The sequence below is a fragment of the Fusarium oxysporum genome, chromosome X (assembly GCF_013085055.1).
Source record: "Fusarium oxysporum Fo47 chromosome X, complete sequence".
In the NCBI taxonomy this organism is placed as follows: Eukaryota; Fungi; Ascomycota; class Sordariomycetes; order Hypocreales; family Nectriaceae; genus Fusarium; species Fusarium oxysporum.
Genome location: NC_072849.1, coordinates 299221 through 320923, shown reverse-complemented (window position 1 = coordinate 320923; position 21703 = coordinate 299221). Strand labels below are relative to the sequence as shown.

At 49.6% G+C, this 21703-nt stretch overlaps 9 protein-coding genes across 9 annotated transcripts; 4 read left to right on the top strand and 5 right to left on the bottom strand.

Annotated features, from left to right (window-relative positions):
* Positions 1 to 931: 931 nt before the first annotated feature.
* FOBCDRAFT_244047 (uncharacterized protein) lies at positions 932 to 1573 on the top strand (the record flags this gene model as incomplete). Its single annotated transcript, XM_031190923.2, has 2 exons — positions 932 to 1305; positions 1354 to 1573. 2 exons carry the CDS (start codon positions 932 to 934, stop codon positions 1571 to 1573), a joined length of 594 nt encoding a protein of 197 aa, XP_031032154.2.
* A 342-nt stretch (positions 1574 to 1915) lies between these two features.
* Positions 1916 to 3566, bottom strand: FOBCDRAFT_253305 (uncharacterized protein; the record flags this gene model as incomplete). The annotated part of the gene is made up of 2 exons (XM_059611037.1): positions 2970 to 3566; positions 1916 to 2916 (listed from the first exon to the last, which is right to left on the bottom strand). The coding sequence occupies exons 1-2, from the start codon at positions 3481 to 3483 to the stop codon at positions 1916 to 1918; spliced, it is 1515 nt and encodes a 504-aa protein (XP_059467898.1). The 5' UTR covers positions 3484 to 3566.
* A 409-nt stretch (positions 3567 to 3975) lies between these two features.
* Positions 3976 to 5711, bottom strand: FOBCDRAFT_190469 (major facilitator superfamily domain-containing protein; the record flags this gene model as incomplete). Its single annotated transcript, XM_054707061.2, has 6 exons — positions 3976 to 4566; positions 4616 to 4874; positions 4922 to 5177; positions 5226 to 5310; positions 5373 to 5458; positions 5528 to 5711. The coding sequence occupies 6 exons, from the start codon at positions 5709 to 5711 to the stop codon at positions 3976 to 3978; spliced, it is 1461 nt and encodes a 486-aa protein (XP_054563036.2).
* A 1102-nt stretch (positions 5712 to 6813) lies between these two features.
* Positions 6814 to 8816, top strand: FOBCDRAFT_190467 (thiamine pyrophosphate enzyme, N-terminal TPP binding domain-containing protein). Its single transcript, XM_031190920.3, has 3 exons — positions 6814 to 6935; positions 6985 to 7350; positions 7401 to 8816. The coding sequence occupies exons 1-3, from the start codon at positions 6871 to 6873 to the stop codon at positions 8782 to 8784; spliced, it is 1815 nt and encodes a 604-aa protein (XP_031032151.1). The 5' UTR covers positions 6814 to 6870; the 3' UTR covers positions 8785 to 8816.
* A 77-nt stretch (positions 8817 to 8893) lies between these two features.
* Positions 8894 to 10879, bottom strand: FOBCDRAFT_146492 (uncharacterized protein; the record flags this gene model as incomplete). The annotated part of the gene is made up of 3 exons (XM_031190919.3): positions 8894 to 10143; positions 10361 to 10393; positions 10528 to 10879. 3 exons carry the CDS (start codon positions 10877 to 10879, stop codon positions 8894 to 8896), a joined length of 1635 nt encoding a protein of 544 aa, XP_031032150.3.
* Positions 10880 to 11335: 456 nt separating this feature from the next.
* On the bottom strand, positions 11336 to 13357 carry FOBCDRAFT_190462 (uncharacterized protein; the record flags this gene model as incomplete). Its single annotated transcript, XM_031190917.2, has 8 exons — positions 11336 to 11482; positions 11534 to 11706; positions 11760 to 12379; positions 12428 to 12462; positions 12512 to 12608; positions 12658 to 12766; positions 12816 to 13008; positions 13061 to 13357. 8 exons carry the CDS (start codon positions 13355 to 13357, stop codon positions 11336 to 11338), a joined length of 1671 nt encoding a protein of 556 aa, XP_031032148.2.
* Positions 13358 to 13630: 273 nt separating this feature from the next.
* Positions 13631 to 15734, top strand: FOBCDRAFT_207006 (fungal-specific transcription factor domain-containing protein; the record flags this gene model as incomplete). The annotated part of the gene is made up of 4 exons (XM_031190916.3): positions 13631 to 13842; positions 13894 to 14745; positions 14797 to 15422; positions 15481 to 15734. 4 exons carry the CDS (start codon positions 13631 to 13633, stop codon positions 15732 to 15734), a joined length of 1944 nt encoding a protein of 647 aa, XP_031032147.3.
* Positions 15735 to 16023: 289 nt separating this feature from the next.
* Positions 16024 to 18528, bottom strand: FOBCDRAFT_253300 (glycoside hydrolase superfamily; the record flags this gene model as incomplete). The annotated part of the gene is made up of 1 exon (XM_031190915.2): positions 16024 to 18528. The coding sequence occupies one exon, from the start codon at positions 18526 to 18528 to the stop codon at positions 16024 to 16026; it is 2505 nt and encodes an 834-aa protein (XP_031032146.2).
* A 489-nt stretch (positions 18529 to 19017) lies between these two features.
* On the top strand, positions 19018 to 20796 carry FOBCDRAFT_190455 (general substrate transporter; the record flags this gene model as incomplete). The annotated part of the gene is made up of 3 exons (XM_059608694.1): positions 19018 to 19273; positions 19336 to 19515; positions 19562 to 20796. The coding sequence occupies 3 exons, from the start codon at positions 19018 to 19020 to the stop codon at positions 20707 to 20709; spliced, it is 1584 nt and encodes a 527-aa protein (XP_059467897.1). The 3' UTR covers positions 20710 to 20796.
* Positions 20797 to 21703: the final 907 nt, after the last annotated feature.

Sequence of the window (21703 nt, the reverse complement as noted above, 5' to 3'; positions counted from 1 at the left end):
AGCTTATTACTGATTCTAAACGCTCAATTTAACGGTCGCGGCCAACAGAGTCATGAAGATGCTGTCAATTGGTTAACTTCATCAGCTGAACTTTGACCAGCGGCTGAGAGCCAACCGTTTGCCGCCCAACTCAACAAGCTACGTGACACAGATATTCAGCCGCACCGAAAGCTGAAAAAAAGGGTATCATAATTGGAAACCCAAATTTGTCGGTTGAGTTTCGTTTGGCGGTTACGACGATCCTCTTAGTGGATGATGCAAATGCCGATGGCTGCAGTTCGATCCCATTTTCAGTTGAGGCGATGAGATGCTCAAATGACAGTAGGGTATCTTCCCAGGCCTTGATGATCGGCGACCTCGGCGTGACTCTCTGGTAAACCTGAGACGCTTGGCGTGGGTGCGCGACGACAGGAAGGGTGCAGTAGAGAGCCGAAGCATGGGAGCGAAATTGTAGACTTGACAGTTGACAAGTTGAAGCTAAAGTAGGCATATAGAGAGAAGTAGAAAAAAATAGATTAGCACTCAAGCAAAAGGTCAACGATGCATAGTGTCTGAAGATATCTTCGAAGACTTCAAATTCGATGGCGCGTTATGGCAGAAAATGAGATGAGCACAAAGTGCCAATTGCAACATGCGTGACACATGTTCTTCTTCATGATATGATGGTTGAAATCAGCCTCGCGGCCTGCCAAGGTGACCACGACTAACATGAATGTGTTTTCGATGGACAAGAATAGCATTGCGGGTGACGCCTGCATACTAACACATGAGTCAATTCGAGTCGAGAAGTGTTTGTGAAAAGAATTTAAACGCGCCATCACGCCGTCTTAGATGTCAATCACAATCAACTCTGCACTCCAACCTACCATCATTAAGCCCTTTGAAGAACTATCCTCACACAATGGAAGCCTACTACCCTTCCCAACACACCATGGCCCCCCAATTCCCTCTCATCCAGCCCCCAAACTGCCCTCTATGTCCCAACACTCCCATACGCGCCAGAGTCGATCCTGCAAAACGCAGCCCGACCGCTGGTCGTCCCTACTACTACTGTCAAGCAGACCACAAACGCCAGTTTCTCACCTGGGACGACATGTTGGGCATCTCCTCTGCCAACCCCCGATGTCGATGCGGTCATCACAGCCGACGAAACGAGGGCAATGGACCTGTGCCGAGCGCATGGTACAACTGTTCTTCACGACGATGTTCTTTCAATCAGAACATTGACGTGGATGACATTGATGAGTCTCCCCATTCCAGCCCTTCGAGCCGGCAGGGTAGTACTGGCTCTTCAACAATCGCCGGGTATGTATCCCGTAGAGCGTACTGGCTTAGTTATCTGACAGCATGCAGTTCAACGTACGGCGGAAATGACAGGAAGATGACCGCAAGGGAAGAGAACGACAGCGAACTGCTTGACAAGATGAATGCCATGACTGTCAAGATCAAGAAGCTAGAGACTACCATTGCCTCTCGACCTTCAACCACTGCCAGGCCCATCGACGGCGATTGTTGTGTGCATGGGAATGGACGTCGGTCATTTTTCAGCCGTCGTCGATGCATCTGTATCTAGGCTGAACTTGCTGATTCCTCACGTTGCTCCTGTATCTCCTTTGCCTTTCTGGTTTCCTTGTTACTCTCGCTGAATATCTATTGAGGCGACATATTGATTTCATAGCTCGTTCATTAACTTGAAGGACTTTATCTGAATAATTATCAGTCGCGAATTATTAGTTCTTATTGTATATCAGATTATGAAAACAGTGATCGAATACATACTGCCATATAAGCCGAATGAAGTCGACAGGCTTCGCGATGCCAAGCCTACCTTGATGGCAGATAGCAGACTTAGAAAACGGGTGGCACTTCCATCCCCGTATTTGCACTTCTCGGAGCATATAGGTAGGGTCTGGGATCATACCAGGATGCCATTGTCGCAGGTCTTGATGCAGAGGACCGGACAAAAGATAGGGATGAGCCTGTGTTGTGTCCCTTTGCCCTCCACAACCTCCATGATCTGCTCCTCTACAAATGAATTTTCTCCGTGGTGATACATGTAATCCATTGCCGCATGACTGACGTCTATAGCAGCGCCATCTGTTGTGAGTTCAGGCTCAACAACAAACACAACGAGCTTTGGCTGATTGCCCGCCAGCCTTTCTCTCCATCCCAAGTTATCGCGCATGTCCTGTAATAAATTCCTGTAATTCCCCTCACGGTGAAGAAAACTGAGGAAGCTCAATTCAAGCGACTCGAGTGTCAATGGGAGGGCGGTAATGAGGGTCATAATATCTCTCTGCTTGACAAAAGAACGAGAAAGGGCAAAGCGACGTAGATTAGACCACTCGTTGATTGGGAATATGCTCTGCAGAGGCATACCATTCTCTTCATCATCCACAAAGTCGTTCCATTTCCTGCTTATGAGAGTAATGCTAGTATATAAACGAAGATCTTGCAAGTTCTTTGCCTTGCTCAGAGCCTTCAAGAGGAGTCCGGATCGGAAAGAAGGCCACTTCTCCCTAGCTTCACTACCGCAGGCAAGTGATAACTCCAAGCGTCTCAGTGGAGGGTGACTCAGGATGGTGACAAGATCTCGATACTCCTCACTCACTGGGTTGTCAAAGACACGGCAGCTTATTCCTGTCCAAAGCTGCCGGCTTTCCACAACAAGCTCGGAAAGGCCACACATTGGGTTCTCACGGACGTGCTGAGCGATCTCTTTCGTAACGACACAGAATCCACGCCATTCTTGCCTGGATCTGTCATCCCATGGCGTAAGAGGATGTTCCTTCAATGGGGCTGACACAGGCCAACCACGCTCTAGAGGGCATATTAGACCCTGTGGAAGAGATACGATAGTAGGCGTGGGATACAAAGGTCTTCCGAGTTTTCCATGAGCAGCAGGCCTCAAAGTAACTCTTTTCAGGTTTGGAAAGCGTGAAACACCATATCTCAGAGCGTCAGCTCACGACCCGAGGCAAGCACTTCATCTTGCTGCGATTTAAGCTTGCGATATACTCCGTATGATTCAGCCAAGGAGTGGCGATTCTTGAAAGCTTCCTTGATATGAGGGAAGGACGGATACTGCTCCTCCTTAGAGTCAATGACGTGAATCATAGAACCGTAAACCCGTTGGAACCAGTACGGCACTCTTGTGGGGTCGTCTGTGTCTCCCTCATACACGCCTTCATACTGCCTGGCACGGGAGCTATCAATGCGAGAATCATCGTAGATGATCTCGGTAATTTTGAACCGGAAGACATCATGGTTTGCGATCAAGGTGAAGACCTCAATGTCGCGTGGGTTCGTGGATATAAATGCTCGATTGAGGCGTGGAAGAGCGTTGGCCCCGAGAAAAGAGCACGTCAGCCGGAGGCTCTTGATGTCGACATTAGGCAAAGTGCAGATGACTTGGCTTAGAAGCTCAAGGGGAAGGCCACCGAGAAGGCCAAGACTTTCGCGGCTCTGATCGGCAGAGCCCATTATGTCAGAGGTATCGCAAACGAGTTTATGGTATTTAGATATTAAGATAAGCCTTAGTCGAAATGAGTCGGATTCTTGTCCAGCCAATGATCGCTAATGATGTGAGATTTAGCCTGGAGAGGGGGGACCTCGGGGGGTAATAAAACTTCTGACACTAAGACAGGGTGCTAAAATTAAGTGGTCTAAATATTTGCTTAAATATACTAAACTTACCTAGGTGTTTTCGTCACTCAGGGTAAAGGTCATAAGTTTTTTATCTCCACTCGGGGGATTACGAAGCCTGCAATACTCCGAAGAGTGGTGGGGCTGATATGTCCAATTAAAGACGAGGTAAGCCCTATGATACAACCATCAACAGTCAGCTATAACTAACCAGCACTTCTTAAACATATGTAAATCACTTGGAAGGCTCAATAAGGGTCTTAATACCGGCCCAGGCTAATATGCTGCTGTCAGATGTATTGAAGCAAATCATTCGTACATTCTCTTTATCTAAGTGGCATATCTCCAATGAGGATGATCATCGCCCAGGTTATCAGCATCTGCACCCTGAAGTCTATGATCCCTCTCCCCACGATCCCTCTTCTTATTCTCCCTAATCGCAAGGAAGTAAAACGCCGTACAAGAAACACCGCAAATCCACACCATACCAAGACTAACTCCCAGCCCAGTCCAGTACTCCGGTGCCTCACGTGTAAGATATACGTTCGATGCGACGATACCACCAAGATTGCCAAAGCCAACCTGAGCAGCTGATGCGATAGAACGCTTGTAGTGTCCGCCCATAGTGTTGGATAGCCATCCGAGAACGACGGGCTGGGTGATGTAACCACCTGTAACAAGGAGGAAGAGGGCGAAGTATCGTGCTGCAGTGGGGACTTGGTGTTGGAGTAGGAGGAGGATGTAGCCGATACTCGTCATCACGACGCCGAACATGGTGAAGCCGTAGCGATGACGAAGACGGTCGGCGAGGTATGCGGCTGAGAGACAGCCTATGGTTGCGACGATGTATACTGGGATGGTGAGCACTTGCGCTCGCTCGGCGGCGTATCCCATCTCGCGGAGGATGGTAGGGATGAAGAACTATAAGAGTAAGTATCCCTGTTCTGATCTCAGTGGGCTTCGATCTTACCGAGCCAGCATATCCGTTGTTGACGATACCAAAGTAGGCTAGGGTTCCTAGATAGATCTTCCAGTCGGTCAAGATTCTCTTCCAAGCTGCCTTGTTGAGATGGTCCATCTTTGCATCGCCCGAGTCATCAGCTAGACGAGCGATAAGTCTAGACCGTTCATCGTCGTTGAGAAACTTTGCGGTCTCTGGCCAATCGGGGATCCACCATTTGGCAATGACGCCGATGACTACTGTGAGAATACCCTCCAGGATAAAGATCCTGCTCGATTATTAGTGAATGATGGCTATTAGGGAGGAGAGACACACCAGCGCCATGCTTCAAGTCCACCAACATCATGCATCTTAGCAATAGCAAAAGCCAAGAGACCCGAAAAGGCACCTGCCAAAATGGCAGCACTGAAGAATAGAGACATGCGCCATTGGACTTCGTAGCGTCTGTAGTACATGCTGATGAGGTAGATGCAGCCGGGGACGATTCCAGCTTCGAAGAAGCCGAGGAGGACCCGACATGCTATCAGGCCTTGGACATTATTGACAAGTCCCATGCCGACCGTAGAGATGCCTGGAAAGTCAGTCTAACGCTGTTCAAAAACGGGGTCAAGTGACATACCCCAGAGAACAGTGATCCCACCGAGCCAGAGCGAAGGCGATATCCTCTTGATCATGATATTCGACGGGACTTCAAAGATGATGTACTGCACAGTTAGAGTCAGCGAATTGGTCATTCTTTATTCTTGTATCAGATCGATCGACGTACGGGGATGAAGAAGACGAAAAGTGCCATGTTGTAATCGCTACCCGTCATCTTGAGATCCTCTGTCATCCCTTGGATCTTTGCGTTACCTGCACGCCAAGATTCTCTCGTCAGCTCAACCTTCTCCCAGGCAGGTCTTTCGCGTCATGAGGACATACCAATATTGGTTCTATCCATAAAGGATAGGAAGAAAATCACCATCAGAGGGGGAATCAAACGAAGATCGCACTTCCGCAAAAGCTTCTTGGTAGCCTCTGATTCCTCAGGTGTCTGTTCCACAGTAGACTCAGCACCCTTAAGCGAGGCATGATCGAAGGTAGCTTTCTCGTTGAGGTCAGCCATTGTGAAGGAGGAAGCTGAGGAGAGTCTGAATCGGTGATGTCGAGTTTGAGATCATCGAAGGAACAGGGTGGTGCATGACTCCTTCTTATGGAAATGAGCGACCTACCTCTCGCCTCAGCAATTATTACCCTCGAGTCTCTGGTATTGGACAAACGGATCTAGATTGACACACCGAAGAGGTATAGCCAAGTGCGGGGTGTGGAGGCGGGGGGACTGGGATGTTCCCGTGTGATGGAAGAGGAATTCCGGGGTAACAAGGTCACAGACGACACGGTAGGATCATGAAATGGTTGGATGGTAATAGCGTCATGCAGCAGATCCGAGGAAGAGAGATAACGGCATATCTATCTTGGTTCCAAATTCCAAATACTGCGCGATACGGCGTGTTACAGTAGCCCGGTTCATTTCCGATGCCTCACGGGTATGATAAGGAAATGGGAACTACAGTTAAGGTTAACTGGGGAGACCACGATAGGACAAAAGGTCATGTAGCTAAATCCACGACTGCGAGTTTGCATTGGTCATGGTTGTCTGATTGGAGCCGAGGATGCATTGTGTTTGTGCTTCGACGAATACTACCTAATTCTTAGTCCCTGTCTAGGAGGATGTGCAAACCAAGAAGTTTAACTGGCACAAGCATGCATCGGTTACGAAAATCCCTGTACTTTATCGTCTAGCCCGTTGGAGGATGCACTACCAATGCTCGGTCTCTTGAGGTCGGACAGAAACCGGAAACTCGGACTGGTTCCTGATACATTTCGTGCTGATTCAATCGGAAATTTCCGAATTACAAACTTGAGTCAGTATCCACGTAGAGGAATAGCCGAGTAAGCGTGGTAATAAATCCATACAATAATGCGTGCTGCAAAGTCCAACGATACCATTGTAACATGAATGACGCTATACAGACGTTGCACATAATTAATACTCATCTCCTAGTTCGCTTTCATGGCAATAAATCGGGGTCTGTTGTGATGCCGGAAGTGGGGATCACGCTTCCACTGCCGAAGTCAGTTGCCAGAGCCGATCCCCCGCTCGGGTACCAACCGTGACTGGGGAACTCCTCTTCGGATGGATCCCGTGTTGCAACATTAAACGTAAAGAAAGACCTCATGAAATTGACCCAATCTACCATCGATCACTTTAAACCTGTGACAAGATGAAATTAGAAGCTCAAGCGACAGAATCAGATCGTACGGATCCTGCATCGACAAAGCCCAGCATGTACGTAACTCGCCACAGTGATGCTTGTCAGTCGGCTAACATGACGCAGGTACACAACATCGTTCGCCTTCTTCGAGGCCCTGGTCGAAGCAGGCGTCAAGAACTGCTTCGTGAATCTCGGGTCTGACCATCCTAGTATTCTTGAGGCTATGGTGAAAGGTCAACGAGAAATGCCAGATAAATTTCCCAGAATCATCACATGTCCCAATGAAATGGTTGCGCTGTCCATGGCAGATGGATATGCGAGATTGAGTGGCGAAGCGCAATGTGTCATTGTGCATGTTGATGTTGGCACTTCTGCTCTTGCGGCTGCTATTCATAACGCTGCTATGGGAAGGGCACCGGTTTTGATCTTTGCGGGGTTATCGCCTTATTCTATTGAGGGAGAACTTCTTGGTTCGAGAACTGAGTTCATGTAAGTTCACCTACTGCTTCACTGCTGGGGACCTGACTAAGACTCTCAAGCCACTGGATTCAAGACGTTCCTGATCAGAAACAAATAGTCTCCCAGTACTGCCGTTACGTTGGTGAGATCAAAACTGGAAAAAACGTCAAGCAAATGGTCCGTCGCGCCCTGCAACTCGCCACAAGTCACCCCCAAGGACCCTCATATCTCATGGGCGCCCGCGAAGTCATGGAAGAAACCATTGAGCCATACACCATCAACTCGGCCTTCTGGAAACCCGTCGCACCCGCCGCCCTCCCCCAAGAAGCCGTGCAAGAAATCGCAGAAGCTCTGGTCAACGCTTCTGATCCGTTGGTCATCGTCGGTTTCACCGGTCGGAACCACGCTGCGGTTGAACCTCTCGTGGCGCTGGCGAATACTATCAAGGGCCTGAGGGTTCTTGATACGGGATGCTCGGATATGTGCTTCCCTGCAGATCATCCTGGCTGGCTGGGTATGAAGTACGGCGTTGACTCGGCGATTCAGAACGCCGATGTTTTTCTTATTTTGGATTGCGATGTTCCTTGGATTAATAAGCTTTGCAAACCAAAGAGTAATGCGAGGATCTTCCATCTCGATGTTGATCCGTTGAAGGAGAGCATGTTGGTCTTTTATATCGATGCGGAACAGCGATATCGTGTTGATGCGGAGATTTCCCTCCGACAGATCACAGATTATCTTCGGGCATCACTTTCTGAGAAGCTTGCCACTTCAGAGTTTGATCGTCGGGAACAAGCTCTCCAGAAATCCTACACTGAACGGATCCAGACGCTTGATGCGAAGGCCAAGCCTCTCGACTCAGGCAAACTCACAACAGACTACGTCTGCTCCACGTTACGCGCCAAGTTACCCGAAGACACAATCTGGGCCGTCGAGGCAATCACAAATATGATTTCAGTCGCAGATCAAATCCGAGCTACCATTCCCGGACAATGGATCCACTGCGGCGGCGGCGGTCTCGGCTGGAGCGGCGGTGGCGCACTGGGTATCAAACTAGCCGCCGACGCAGCAGATGCTCTCATCCCCGGTAAGCGCAAACGATACGTTGTGCAAATCGTAGGCGACGGGTCATACATGTTCTCTGTGCCCTCAAGCGTATACTGGATCTCCGCCCGGTATGGCATTCCCGTTCTGACCATCGTCTTGAACAACCTTGGGTGGAATGCGCCTAAACGGTCGATGCTGCTGGTTCACCCTGATGGTCCTGCGTCAAGGGCTACAAATGAGGAGTTGAATATTTCGTTTGCGCCCAGTCCAGACTATGCGGGCATTGCGAAGGCTGCGAGCAATGGGGTGATCTTTGGTGCGAGGGTTGCTGATATCTCAGAGTTTCAGAGTGCGCTGGCTGGGGCGGTTGAGAGTTTGGACAGAGGCGTCTCTGCTGTATTGGACGTGGCGATTTAAAAGATGAATAGGTATAATAGTGAAAAATAAATGACCGATATTTCTCTTGATCACAGATAGATACACTACTTGCTCGTCAAATACTTTTGTTACTGTGACAGTGGACGATCTAAACTTTCAAGACAAACTTCTCACCGCTTGCCCCAGCTCTGAGAAGATTCAGCATCTCCTGTGTCGCTTCCAATCCGCCTTCGATAACACGAACCCTCGGCGCAGGCTTGATCCTCCCGTCTTTGAGTGCCTTGGACAACCAGCCGCCGAAAGCCCAGGTTGCGATGTCTGGATAGTTGACTGTGAACCCCACGCAGTTGGTATGGTGTCCTTGAATCCCAGCTGGCAGCGACGTTTCTTCCGGCCACGGCATCAGCGCAGTAACTTTGCATCCTGGTGTCAGATCAGCTGCGTTGAGTATCTCCGCAACCGAATCAAAGGAGCTGCCTTCAGCTCTGGCATCAATTACGCCGCGGATCTTTGTTCCGGAAGCTTTCAAGGCTTCTGCTATCTTCTGCGCGACTTGTCGGTCACGATAGTCCCATGCCTCTGCTGCACCTAATGTCTTGAGCCATTCGTCATGCTTTGGACTTGCCGTTGCGTAGACCGTCCATCCCAGCGCGTGTGCTATCTGCACTGCCGAAACACCAACGGCCGAAGCACCACTCCACACCAGAATAGCTCCATCCTCATCAACAATCCTCTCGCGCATTGGCAATCCGAGGCCATCGAACAGCGCGATAGCCGCAGTGAGCATACCAACGGGAAGTACAGAACCCTCATCAAAGCTGATATTGTCGGGTAAGTGAGTCGTGGCCACCTCGTCGAGAAGAGTATAGGTCTGAAACGCTGCCTTTTCGATGTTTTCGCTTATAACACCTAGTGCAAATCCGATGACGCGATCGCCGGGTTGGAAGCGTGTTACACCTGGTCCTATGGATACGACGATGCCGCTGAGATCACTACCAAGTACGGCTGGGAAGTTGGTAGACAGGCCTAGGGCTTGGATTTTCCAGTCTGAGGGGTTTGCTGCAACGACGGCGTTGCGTACCAGTAGTTCGCCTTCCTTGGGAGTTGGGACAGGACGTTGTTGGATGGTTAGTTGACCCTGTTTGACGGGGAGGACAGCGGCGACATTGAGCTCGAAAATATGAGACATGCTGTAAGGATTGCACAGGTATGAAAATATGAGGTGGAAGGCTGATAAAGCTAAAAGAACAAGAATAGAGTAAGCAAGCCCTGTAAAGTGATTGCTTGAATATGCAATGTATAATCTCAGCTGCTCCAACGACGGCTTTGTGTAGTAATATACGTCGAAAATGTACGAATACGATAGGACGGCTCGGAACAATTTGTCATATTGTTGGTCTATTAGCTGTAATATGATATCAACTCAAGGTTCTTGTCGACGTTCGTCCGACACTCGTCCGAATGACAAAGCAGAACTGAAGTGATGAAAAGTCTCGGATGATTGGCCGGCGAGTATACTGGGCAAGTATTTGCGAGAGTGGGTCAGCTCTCCAGCACCTAATTGGTCTGTTGCTGTAAAGGAATGCATTTGCACTGTTGAAGCCCAATCTCATACCGGCCAGCAACACCTTCTTATCGCCATCAGCATCTAAGGGTTAACAGCAAGTTTATCAAAGTGCAACCCTCCACCAGATGAACAAACGTTCGTGCTCTGTGAAATTCTCGCAACATTCGCATTACACGAAAACCCCTGCTGACAAGCATAAAAGTCCTGCGCATTACTCCCCCCAGTCCATCTCATGCTCTGGAAAATAACACCATTCGCCAGCGCGTTCGTCCACTGGTAGCCCTTGCACGGATCCCAGGTGAGCATGAAAGGGTCGAAGATAACATTTTTGCAGCCTGTGTCAGAGTAGAGGGCGAAGTTGGTGAAGCGGAGGGGGAGTTGGCATGCAGCCTTTTGGGAGACGTCTGAGGCGGGTGAGGCGACGGCTGAGGTTGAAGGTGCTTTGGAAGTGTCCTCTGGTTTGGAGAAGGGAAGGGTTTTGATGGTTACTTCGGAGGGAGCTTTTGGTGCTGCCATGGCGATTGGGGCTGCGAGGAGCAGAAGGCCGATGTCGCGTAGAGAAACCATTGCCGGTAGTGTAATGTTGGATATGTCGCTAAGAATGGATGTCTGGTGTAGAATAGTTGATGAAATAGGTTCTGATGTTTGGTCTGAATCTATAAAATACGAGGGAGATTTTGAAATTATATAGCCAAGTTTGCGTGTCTTCCTATAATCTATTGATACGACTCGGCGTAGCTGATTGGAACGAGTAGATAAACACTACGGAGAATAATTTTACTTTACCCGCTGCGGCCCGTCCAAATTGAGGGGTCACCGTCAGCGATGCAACACAAAGGTTCGCTGGAAAAGGAAAATGTAACAAAAAAGGTTATCAGATGGCCATCGGTAACGCCGCTTACTCTCGCCGCTTATGGCTGAGACATGATTTTTGTCACACGGCCGGCATGGCCGCTTATTGTGTCGCCGATTATCCGCAGCACATAGATCAGATCATAATGGGGTTGTCTATTATCGAGCCATCTAGTCTCTGCGATCGAAGATCTTTCCTGGGTTCATCAACCAAAGCGGATCCAGACTTGTTTTGATAGCCCTCATGACGTGAATCGGCACATCGCCGACTTCCTCCCTAAGGAATTCCTTCTTTCCAAGTCCAACACCATGCTCACCCTGGGCATCATTGTTAGATATGTCCGTTTACAGTTAGGTCGCATTGCTTACCGTGCATGTTCCCTCCATCTCAATGGCTCGTGAGACCATTTTGTGGACGCAATCTTCTACCTCCTTGCGCTGCTTTTCCTCGAATAGGATCGTCTCGTGAAAGTTGCCGTCACCGATGTGTCCGAGGATACTACCAAATAATCCTAGCTCGACAAGCTCTTTCTTGGATATGTCTACGCAAGGTTAGTAATATCCGTAAGGGGAACAATTGAGCAGGCGAACTAACCTATGAGCTCGGACACTCGTGATAGAGGGACAGCGACATCCGTAGACCAAACATGTCCATCTGTCTCACGTAGTGCCATCATGCTCCACAACGCCTCTTTCCGAGCTGACCACAGAGCCTTCTGCTTTTCCGGATCACTCTCGTATTGGAAGTCATTTGCATGATGCTTCTTCGATATACTCTGAACCTGTGCAATGCTATCCTTGACTATAGCATCACTACCACTGAACTTGAAGAACAGCGTTGGCACTTCATTCCACTTTCTTGATGTTGCGCCCATTCTGTTGATAACACTCATAAGGACTTCATCGAGTATCTCGACGGCACTGATTGGTACGCCTCGACGGATAACCTCAATGGCCATGGTTGCGGCAGCTTTGACTGAGGGAAATGTGACTACCGCAATACCTGTATGTTCAGGGATGGGAGCTAGCTTCAAGGTTGCTTCAGTGACGAATCCCAAGGTGCCTTCTGATCCTACAAATAACGAGTTGAGGTTGTAGCCCGCTGATGACTTCCTTGGCCTTCGCCGGGTTTTAAGGATTGTGCCGTCACTTAATACCACTGTGAGGTTAACTACCCAGTCTCTCATGGTACCGTACTTGACGGCATTCGTCCCACTAATAGACCGTTAGACCTGGGGGCTTTTCTCAGTTAGGTGTACTGACCTGCAGTTTGTTCCGACCATGCCACCAATTTGGGCCTTCGAAGGAGGTCAGTGTAAGTCTCTTCCTGATGGTGGCACAACTTACGGACGGGCCTGGGTCGATGGGGAAGAATAGACCGGTATCTTTAATCCTCTCGTTCAGATCCATCCATGGCACAGATGGCTGAACGACAACATTCAGGCTAGGTATTTAGCGCCAACACAGAAGATCTTTCATGTAAAGCAACTTACTCGTCGCTGTGCATCTCCAGAATCTGGTTCATGTTCACAAAGTCAACACTCACACCGCCAAAGGGTGCTGAGAAATGGCCCTCAACGCTTGAACCTCCAGAATAGGGAACTTGGGCTGTTAACGCTTCAGCTCTATGTCGTCTTCGGTGCGGACTTACTCATTGGTACGCGTCTCTTATGACATATCTTCGCAATAGTAGCAACCTCCTCCGTCGTCTTGGGAAAGGTGACGGCGACTGGTAACCGGTCGATATTTATCGTTGACCAGTCGGAGTAACCGTGAGAATGAAGTATCTCATCTTCTATACTGACAGCGTCTTCTCCGAGTGCTTTCCTTATCTCTTCGACAGCCTTTTTGCATGAATTAGTTTCGTTTTGGTTGCTGCTGTTGCCCTCGTCTTACCAGTTCCATCTCAGCTCGACTCGCATACTGAGACTCGTCATCGTTCTTCTTCTCGTGGTTGACTATCGTGTATAGTAATGTTCCTCCAATGGTAGTTGCCGTTGCAGATAATGCCGAGGCAAGAAGCAGTGGGTTCTTCCGCTGCTCTTGTGTCCGGCTTTGACCATTGGACTGTGATCTGTGGTTATTGCTGGTACGAGTTGAGTGAAAAGGGCGGGTTGCTGCTAGCCCCACTGAACATTGCGACACAGGTCTTCTCAAACACCCCGGCAGGGCACGATATGATGTCTTGAGCATGGTAAATTGGAGAAAGGGAAATGGTAAGTATGATCAATACTATCAATCATGCATCAATCCGTTCATAGCGTCCGGGACCGTGATCATAAAAGCGCCATGAGCCGATTATAACTCCCGGGTAGACTCTCCCTCTAACCCAAATGTGGATAGCGTCTCACGGATACTTCCCGTTCCCATACACTTTCACCCGAAAAACACCGGGTACAGCCCGTGAAAAAGGCAGACCCTCCTCTCAATCTCGGCTTCATCAATTCCCCCGCTCTTTTCTTCGCAATGGACATTCCGCAAGCACAGGAAGGAGAAGCAGTGGCCCGTCCAACCAAACGAAAGAGGGTCGCATTGGCATGTGATACCTGTCGGGAACGCAAGATCAAGTGCGATGGGTCGAAGCCTGTGTGTAGTCCCTGCAGAAAACGAGGGGAACCGTCTGCGCGATGCGTTTACACTGTTATTGCTGGGACTGCAAAGCAGCTTAGTGAGCAAGAGTAAGTCCTTCATCTAATTGAGGTACTGTTTCATTGCTGATGGTTTTTTAGGTACATCGCTTCACTGCAGAAACAGGTGCAGGACATGCAATTGGTAATCGACCAGCTACGCCAAGATGCAGAACTCACCCCCAAAAGCCCCAGAGACAGACCCGGTACAATTCACGCCACTACAAACGGCCCAAGCCCCGTAAGCACAATGGGTGCTACGACCCTCACTCTCAACCGTCAAGAGGATGAATTCTTCGGTCAATCCTCGGTGCACTCCCTTCTCCGAGAGGTTCCCCATCCCGATCGTCACCGGCCAGCGGCCCCACTTCGGAATCGGGACCGGAGTTCCGCGACGTCACTTCTAACAGCTGAGTTTGCTTTACCGCCGCGACAAGTAGCTGACAAGTTTCTGGACTTGTACTTTGATAGTGTGCATATTTTCTATCCTTGGTGTCATTCGACGTGGTTTAGGAAACGGTATGAGGCTTTATGGACGTCGACTGGCTATCCAGGGGCGGAGATGGGTCAAGCTGGTGATATTGGCGTGGGGGGAGATCAGTGTCCTGAAATTTCCTTCTTCTGCGTTTTGAACGCGATGTTCGCTCTGGGTTGCGAGTTTTCAGATTTGCCAGAGAAGGAATCTGCTTCGGCGATGTTTAGCTCAAGGATGAGGAGCTTGTTGCAGATGGATATTCTTGACAAAGGAGACTTGTCGCATGTGCAGGCATTACTCCTTGCAGGACACTATGCACTATCAAGCGAATATCCAATTCGGTGCTATAACATCATCGGTCTTGCTTGTCGGATAGCTGTTGGGCTGGGCCTGCATACGGAGAGACACGCGGATCAGAGATCTGTTATGGAAAATGAAGTGCGTCGAAGAGTCTGGTATGGGTGTTTACAAATGGAAATGTAAGCCACCTTGATATGTTCTTTGCTCGCTCTATGTTGACAGTGTTTTAGGACAGTCTGCATGACACTAGGAAGACCACCAGTTCTCCAAATGACAGACGACGTCCTCGTTCCCGCCGCAGTAGACGACGAATTCATCTGTCCAAACACCGCCTCATGCATCCAACCTGAAGGAACAGTATCGCAGAATCTCTTTGTCGTAGAGAACATAAGACTAGCCAAGGTCCTCGGCAAAATCCTATCTTCGATCTACTGGCCCAGTTCATCCTCCGACTTCAGCGCCCTCGTTCGTCTAGATGGTCTCCTTGAGGAGTTCAAAACCTCCCTGGTCTGCGACCTGAAATGGTGGGACAACGACGACAGGGCTCAAACACAAGGATCTAGGGGGCATGTTTTGAAGCGCCAGAGGAATGTGCTTCATGCTAGGTTCCTCCATCTTAGGATTCTGCTGTACCGGCCAAGCTTTAGTGCATTCTGTGCTGCTGCGAGACGTTCACGACAGCGGCGGGGAACAGGCTCTGGCTCGGATGAAGTCAGTGTTGAAACAAACACTCTACAAGGGGCGTTTCAAGCTCAGTGCGCTACCACGTGTGTCCAAGTTGCTTACGAATTATCCGCGTCTTTGCTGGCTGCGAGAGAAGTGGAGGCGACTGGAGCATGGTGGTTCAGTCTATTCTGTAAGCCCTTCCTCAATATGTTCCCTAAGAAACGACAGCTTACATATTTCTCTCGTAGATCTCATGACTTGTGGCGGCATAATCATCCTCGCCGAATGTGCTCAGGCCGGAGGAAGTAAACACTTCAATCAGCAGCAACTCGATGCGACTTGGGAGAACACAACGGTGCTTCTACGAGTTATCGGTAGGGAAAATGCCCGAGCGAGAGGATATCTGGAGCATCTACTTCTTCTGAAGGACCAAGCACGGTCTACATATTTCTGTACGTCGGGATGGACTCACAAGCACTATGTCAACAAACCCTGTCGCTAACACTTTCTCAGCAATACGTAACTCTACAGTCCCGTCGCGGGTACCATCTCGTAGACCGTCTGTTAGCATGCAGGGCCAGCCTGATGAGAACGATGATCAAACTATCGCTGTACCGGTAGAAGTTCAGACAGAACAGGTGGACTTCATGGCGTCAATGTTCCAGGATAATTGGGACTGGAGCCTTGATGGTGGAATGCCGACGTATGGTGGTCTTGGATTCGGTGACGAGTTTATATTTCTACCTAGTTGGCCAGCTTAGCCATTTGACCCATGTACTAACTCAACACGGTCATAATCCTGTCCAGTATTGCGTCTCCGGGTTTGTAACGCTGACGGTCTGCAGTGTCCTTGCCGAACTGAAGCAGATGTGAAGAAGGAATTGACCCTGGGGCATCTTCCACTTGTCTACGGTGGCATCAAAGTAGCTAAACGCGTACTTGTCCAGCTTGAACGAAACCTCTTCTGTTTGCCCAGCCGAGACGAACACTTTGCAGTACGATCGGAGATCCTTGACTGGTCGTGGATTCCCGTCGCATGGCGGGGGAGTCACATACAATTGGACCACTTGCTTACCGTCCCTCACCCCCGTGTTCTTGACCTCCGTCACGAGTGAAGTCTCGGCTGTCTCAGTACTATCAAAGCGCGAGCTCGTACTTTTTCGTCCAGTTAACTCAAACGTCGTGTAAGAAAGCCCTTCTCCAAAGTGAAACTGAGGCTTCGGCGCAGTCTCGTCATCATAGAAGCGGTACCCGACCTTGAGGCGCTCCTCATAGTTGAGCTCGAGATTATCATCGCAGGGGAAATTTCCATAAGCTGGGTTATCCTCATTTCTCTTCGGCCATGACATTGGCAATCGGCCCGATGGATTGACGTGTCCGAGGAGAACGCGAGCGATGGCGTGGCCGCATTCTTGACCTGCGAACCAAGCTTGGAGAAAGCACGGAACTTGATCGATGAAGGGAGATACCGTGACAGGAGATCCTGAGAGATTGACGACCACTGTACGAGGATTGCCAACCACCACTGCGTTGATCAGGTCGTACTGATCAGATGTCAAGTCCATTGTATCGCGATCATAGCCTTCAGACTCAAGTTCATTCGTCGTGCCAACAAAGACTACCGCAACATCAGAAGATGCAGCGATCTCTGCAGCGTGTTGAATAGCACCAGGGATATCGACGTGCTCCATGAAGCGAAGACTAGTGCCCTGAAACATTGTCCCGCCAATCTTGGAGAGAACCTCGGGATCAGTCGCCCAAGAGTGCAACTCGATCTTGTATTCCTGACCAGCAGTCATATCAAGAGTAAAGCGTCGCTCAATCTTGGCTTTGTAAAAGTAGAAGGACTCTGGAAGAAGGACTGGCTCCTGTGGACGATGGAAAACATTATCTCCATTAACCAACACATCTGCCTTTCCGGTAGTGATGACAGAGAATACATGACTCCCGCTTGTTGTTGGGCGTAGAGTAAAAGACATATTAGTGCAGTACTCCTTCTCGAGATACGTAGGCCAGGCCTCCTTGATCATGTACTCAGGGAGCGTGATCGTCTGTTCATGGGCAAGGTTCTCACCGACTACTAAGCTGTTAAACCAGCGGAGCTGTACAGGCGAGATAGTTTCTGGTTCTGCGTGGGGTAGCGCCCCAAAGACCGGAACGCCCGGTGCATGACGGCAGTTGACACCTTGCGCTTTGAGGCCTTCGAGAGGTGAGATGATGTGCTGAGCCAAGACCTTTGCGCTGCCTCCGCCGCCGATGCTTGGGTGAAGAGCATGGTGACCTATAACAGCAACTGAAGCATTTGAGGGTAGCGGTAAGATGTTGTTGTCGTTCTTGAGTAGAACCATTCCGTCTGCTGCGATGGAGGTGATGAACTCAAGACGCTCTGGATCTTCCACTGAACGCTCCGGCTTCTCGACAGGATCCTCAAAACGACCAGTCTTTCTCGCAAGCTCAATAACCCTACCAACACTCTTATCAAGAGTCTTAGTGGTAACGTTGCCAGCTTCAATCTCCTTCAGAAGCTTCTGGCCACGCCATCTCGTCGGGCCTGGCATTTCAAGATCCAGACCAGAGTTGAGTGCTTGAGCAGTTGAGTATGTCCCCATCCAATCTGAAACCATAAGACCTGAGAATCCCCATTCTTCGCGGAGGACCTCTTCGAGTAACCAGTGATCTTCTGCACAGTACTCCCCGTTGAGGCGGTTGTATGAAGTCATGAAACACCAGGGATCTGAGTCACGCATCACCAGCTGGAAGGGAAGCATGTAAATCTCGCGCAAGGTCTGACGATCAATGTTCGACGTCATCTTCGTCCTTGACTTCTCAGAATCGTTGGCGACGAAATGCTTCGGCGTAGCTGCAATGCCTTCGCTCTGACAGCCGCGGACAAACGCCGATGCCAAAGTTCCAATGAGGTACGGGTCCTCAGAGTAAGTCTCGTAGTTTCTCCCACCAAGTGGAGATCTGATGATGTTCATGGTCGGTGCGAGAAGAACATTCGCGGATTTTGTTTTGGTCTCTTTTGCGATCTCTTTGCCAAGACGATATGCTTGTTCTGAATCGAATGTTGCGCCAATGGCGGTTGAGCAAGGAAAGCAAGCTGCTGTGATACCGCTTACGTAGCTCTCGCCACGAGCACCGTTAGGACCATCGGACGTTTTGATATGAGGAATGAATACATCATCTCGCTTGGTAGTTGGTGTGCGCCACCAGTCAACGGCTGCTAGAAGACTGACTTTTTCCTCAACCGTGAGCTTCGAAATGAGCTCGATGGTGGTTTGTGAGGCTGCCATGATGGATTATTGCTCTACAGTCGGTTAGGTGCGACTGGGATTGGTAAGACTTGGACACAAGTAATAAAAGGGAATAAGGTCAGTATAGCTCGGGCTGCTAATAAGCTTAGTACAATTAGGATTGAGCTAGTAGGCAGTAAATTTCGGTGCAACTGCTATGAGAGTATGAGGGGTATTCTCGCACGGGAAGCATCCATTGCACGAGTCATGCAATGGCCGGGTATGGCCCGAAAACTCGTATATCGCTAAACATTCGTCTCCCGGCCTGTGGAGATGACTCCATGCTGTTTCCAGCCCCGTGGGGTCGTTGAGTCAGGCAGACTTTTCTCGGGGATCCCCGCACTGCAATGCTACTCCAGGGGGATAAGACCCATACTGTTGTAATGGTGAGTATATTAGAGGTCAAGACATTGCATGTAGCAGTACACGAGCATCTCTATTCCTCTCCCAGCACCACCCTTCTACTGTTGTGTTCATCCAGATCTCAAAATGGGCAAGAATAGTCTTGAAGCCAAAGCGGATGTCGCTATGGCGGAGAATGCAGGCCATGTGGTTGACGAGCAGATCCTCGATCTTGACCAGAGGATTCAGGAACTTGTTGCAATCACGCCTCCATTCTACCACAACAAGAATCTTCTCCGGCTGTATCTCCTCATCATTCCAACTTGTTTAGCAGCTGCTATCACCCTGGGATTCGATGCGAGTATGATGTCTGGCCTTCAAGCTGTACCTTCTTGGGATAACTGTAAGTGCGCTAATGTTCTAGGTCTGTTCTGGGATGGACTTGTTACTAACGAGAGCTCTTAGACTTTGGTCAACCTCGTGGTGCACTTCTTGGTATCATGTCAGCCATCCTCCCTCTAGGCTGTGTTGTCGCTACGCCATTCATCAGCTTGGTCGGTGACCGCTGGGGAAGACGTATGGGTATCTTTGTTGGCGCTGTAATCATGATCATCGGTGCAGTCATCCAAGGTGCCTCTGTTCACTGTAAGTAACCTCACACCACTATGTAACTCAGCTAACTCCTGTTTAGTCGCCATGTTTCTCATCTCCCGCTTCATCATCGGTTTCGGTCTCGTCTTCGCAAACGCCTACGCCCCCATGCTCATCGGCGAACTCGCCCATCCCAAGGAACGACAAGTCATAACGTCCCTTTATCAGACCTCTTGGTATATCGGTGCTATCCTCGCTGCTTGGGTGACCTTTGGGACCTTTAGCATTCCTAGTGAATGGGCGTGGAGAATCCCATCTCTTCTACAGGCTGCCCCAGCTATGCTTCCCATCACATGCGTCTTTCTTCTTCCTGAGTCTCCTCGATGGCTCATCGCGAATGGCCGCAGTGAAGAAGCCAAGGCGTTGTTGGTGAAATGGCATGGTAATGGAGATGAGAATGACGAACTTGTCAAGCTTGAGTTCATCCAGATGCGAAATGTCATTGAAGCTGAGGTCAGCAATGAGACAGGTTGGAAGGACCTCTTGACCTCTCCTGGTAACAGAAAGCGAGTCTTTATTCTGGTTTGTCTTGGCTGCTTCAGTCAGTGGTCGGGCAACGGTCTCGTTTCTTACTACCTTGTTCGTGTACTCGAAACTGTTGGCGTCACCGATGCTCGAGAGCGCAACATTCTCAACGGCTGCCTCATGATCTTCAACTGGCTCACTTCGGTTGCTTCCGCATTCCTCACCGCTTACATGAAGCGCCGAACCCAGTTCCTCCTTTCTGTTGGAGGCATGCTTGGCATTTTCGCGTCTCAGACCCTTTGCGCTGGTCTCTTCAACGAAGATCACAACACCGCCGCCGGAAAAGCCGTCATCGCAATGCTTTTCCTCTTCTACTTCTTCTACAATTTGGCCTTCAACGCACTCCTCTACTCGTACCCTGTCGAGATTCTTCCCTATCCCATTCGTGCCAAGGGTTTCTCGCTCCTCATGTTCTTCGGAAAGGCGAGTAACTTTATCAACACCATGGTCAACCCTATCGGTCTTCAGGCACTTGCGTGGAAGTTTTACTTTGTTTATGTCGCATGGCTTGCTATTGAGCTTGCTATTGTTTGGAAGTTCTTTATCGAGACAAAGGGCCCTAGTCTCGAAGCTATTGCTGCTGTTTTTGACAATCATAGCCCGGCAGCATATGATTCGCAAGATTATAAGACTGAGAAGAGAGAGAAGTTGGAGGAAGATTAGGGCGTAGTTGGACTTTTATGTTCCCAATTGTCTAAGCCGGTGTCCTTAGTTATTACATATCGCGAATAATTACTTCATTCGCCTCTATTTATTCCTATTGTTGCCGCATGTCAAGCTTCTCGGATCTTAAGTGATACCTACAGTATATTAGTACCAAGGCGACAAGGCGCAGCTGCTTATTAACCATCCATCGGTCAAAGCCTGGCAGACAAAAACGAAAGGCCGCTACAGTGTAGCAGACGATGACCCTCTGATTGTCCATGCACTCAGTCGTGACCGCGCGATCGTGGGTAAGCTGCTTAGGCACGTGGTTAGAGCGGCTTCTTGGCAACCTCTAAACAGACTCGCTGCTTATCTTGAGGGTTTCAACGAGACAATTCTGTCTTTGACAGGACGAATGATTGAACGGTCGCGCTTGCGTACGAACTGGACAACGAGTTCAATTACAAAAACATGGACGACATGTAAACTAAAGACTTTCGGCATCTTGTTGACTTCTTCAACAACTTGGACTGGAACCCTACTGTCGGAGACATCGACAGATATCCTGACAAGACAACGCCAGCACTCTTCGTTGTTGACCCTTTTCTCCCTGATGGAGACAGTAACCCTCATTTCACGGTCTGCAATGTTATCGGCACCCACAATCCCGTTACAGAGGTCAACATCGCCGCCAAGGTCGACGGCAAGCATAGATGTCCGCATGTCCGCTGCAACGACCTATCCTGGTCCATATTCCTCTTCTGCCCTATGAGCTTCAGGTGGAATGCATTTCTTCTAGGCCCGCTCATACTCGGACTGCCCTAGATCGGCAGAAATGCTATTCACGCAGCGTACATGGCGGAAGCGCGCGAGGCGCTTTTGCCAAAAGCCGCGGTCCAATGTCGTACGCCCGCTTCAATCATGGTGTCATGCTCGAGTACAAGGGCATAGTCGTAGACCAATTTCACCATGGGCGACGGGATTCTCGTCTACGATGCGTTCTGCAACAAGA

What these genes read in the sequence shown, in the direction of transcription:
- FOBCDRAFT_190467 (XM_031190920.3), top strand. Translation starts at nt 6,871, where the DNA reads ATGAAATTAGAAGCTCAAGCGACAGAATCAGATCGTACGGATCCTGCA. An exon ending in GCATCGACAAAGCCCAGCAT is followed by an intron (nt 6,936 to 6,984) that starts GTACGTAACTCG and finishes AACATGACGCAG; the next exon opens with GTACACAACATCGTTCGCCT. An exon ending in GGTTCGAGAACTGAGTTCAT is followed by an intron (nt 7,351 to 7,400) that starts GTAAGTTCACCT and finishes AAGACTCTCAAG; the next exon opens with CCACTGGATTCAAGACGTTC.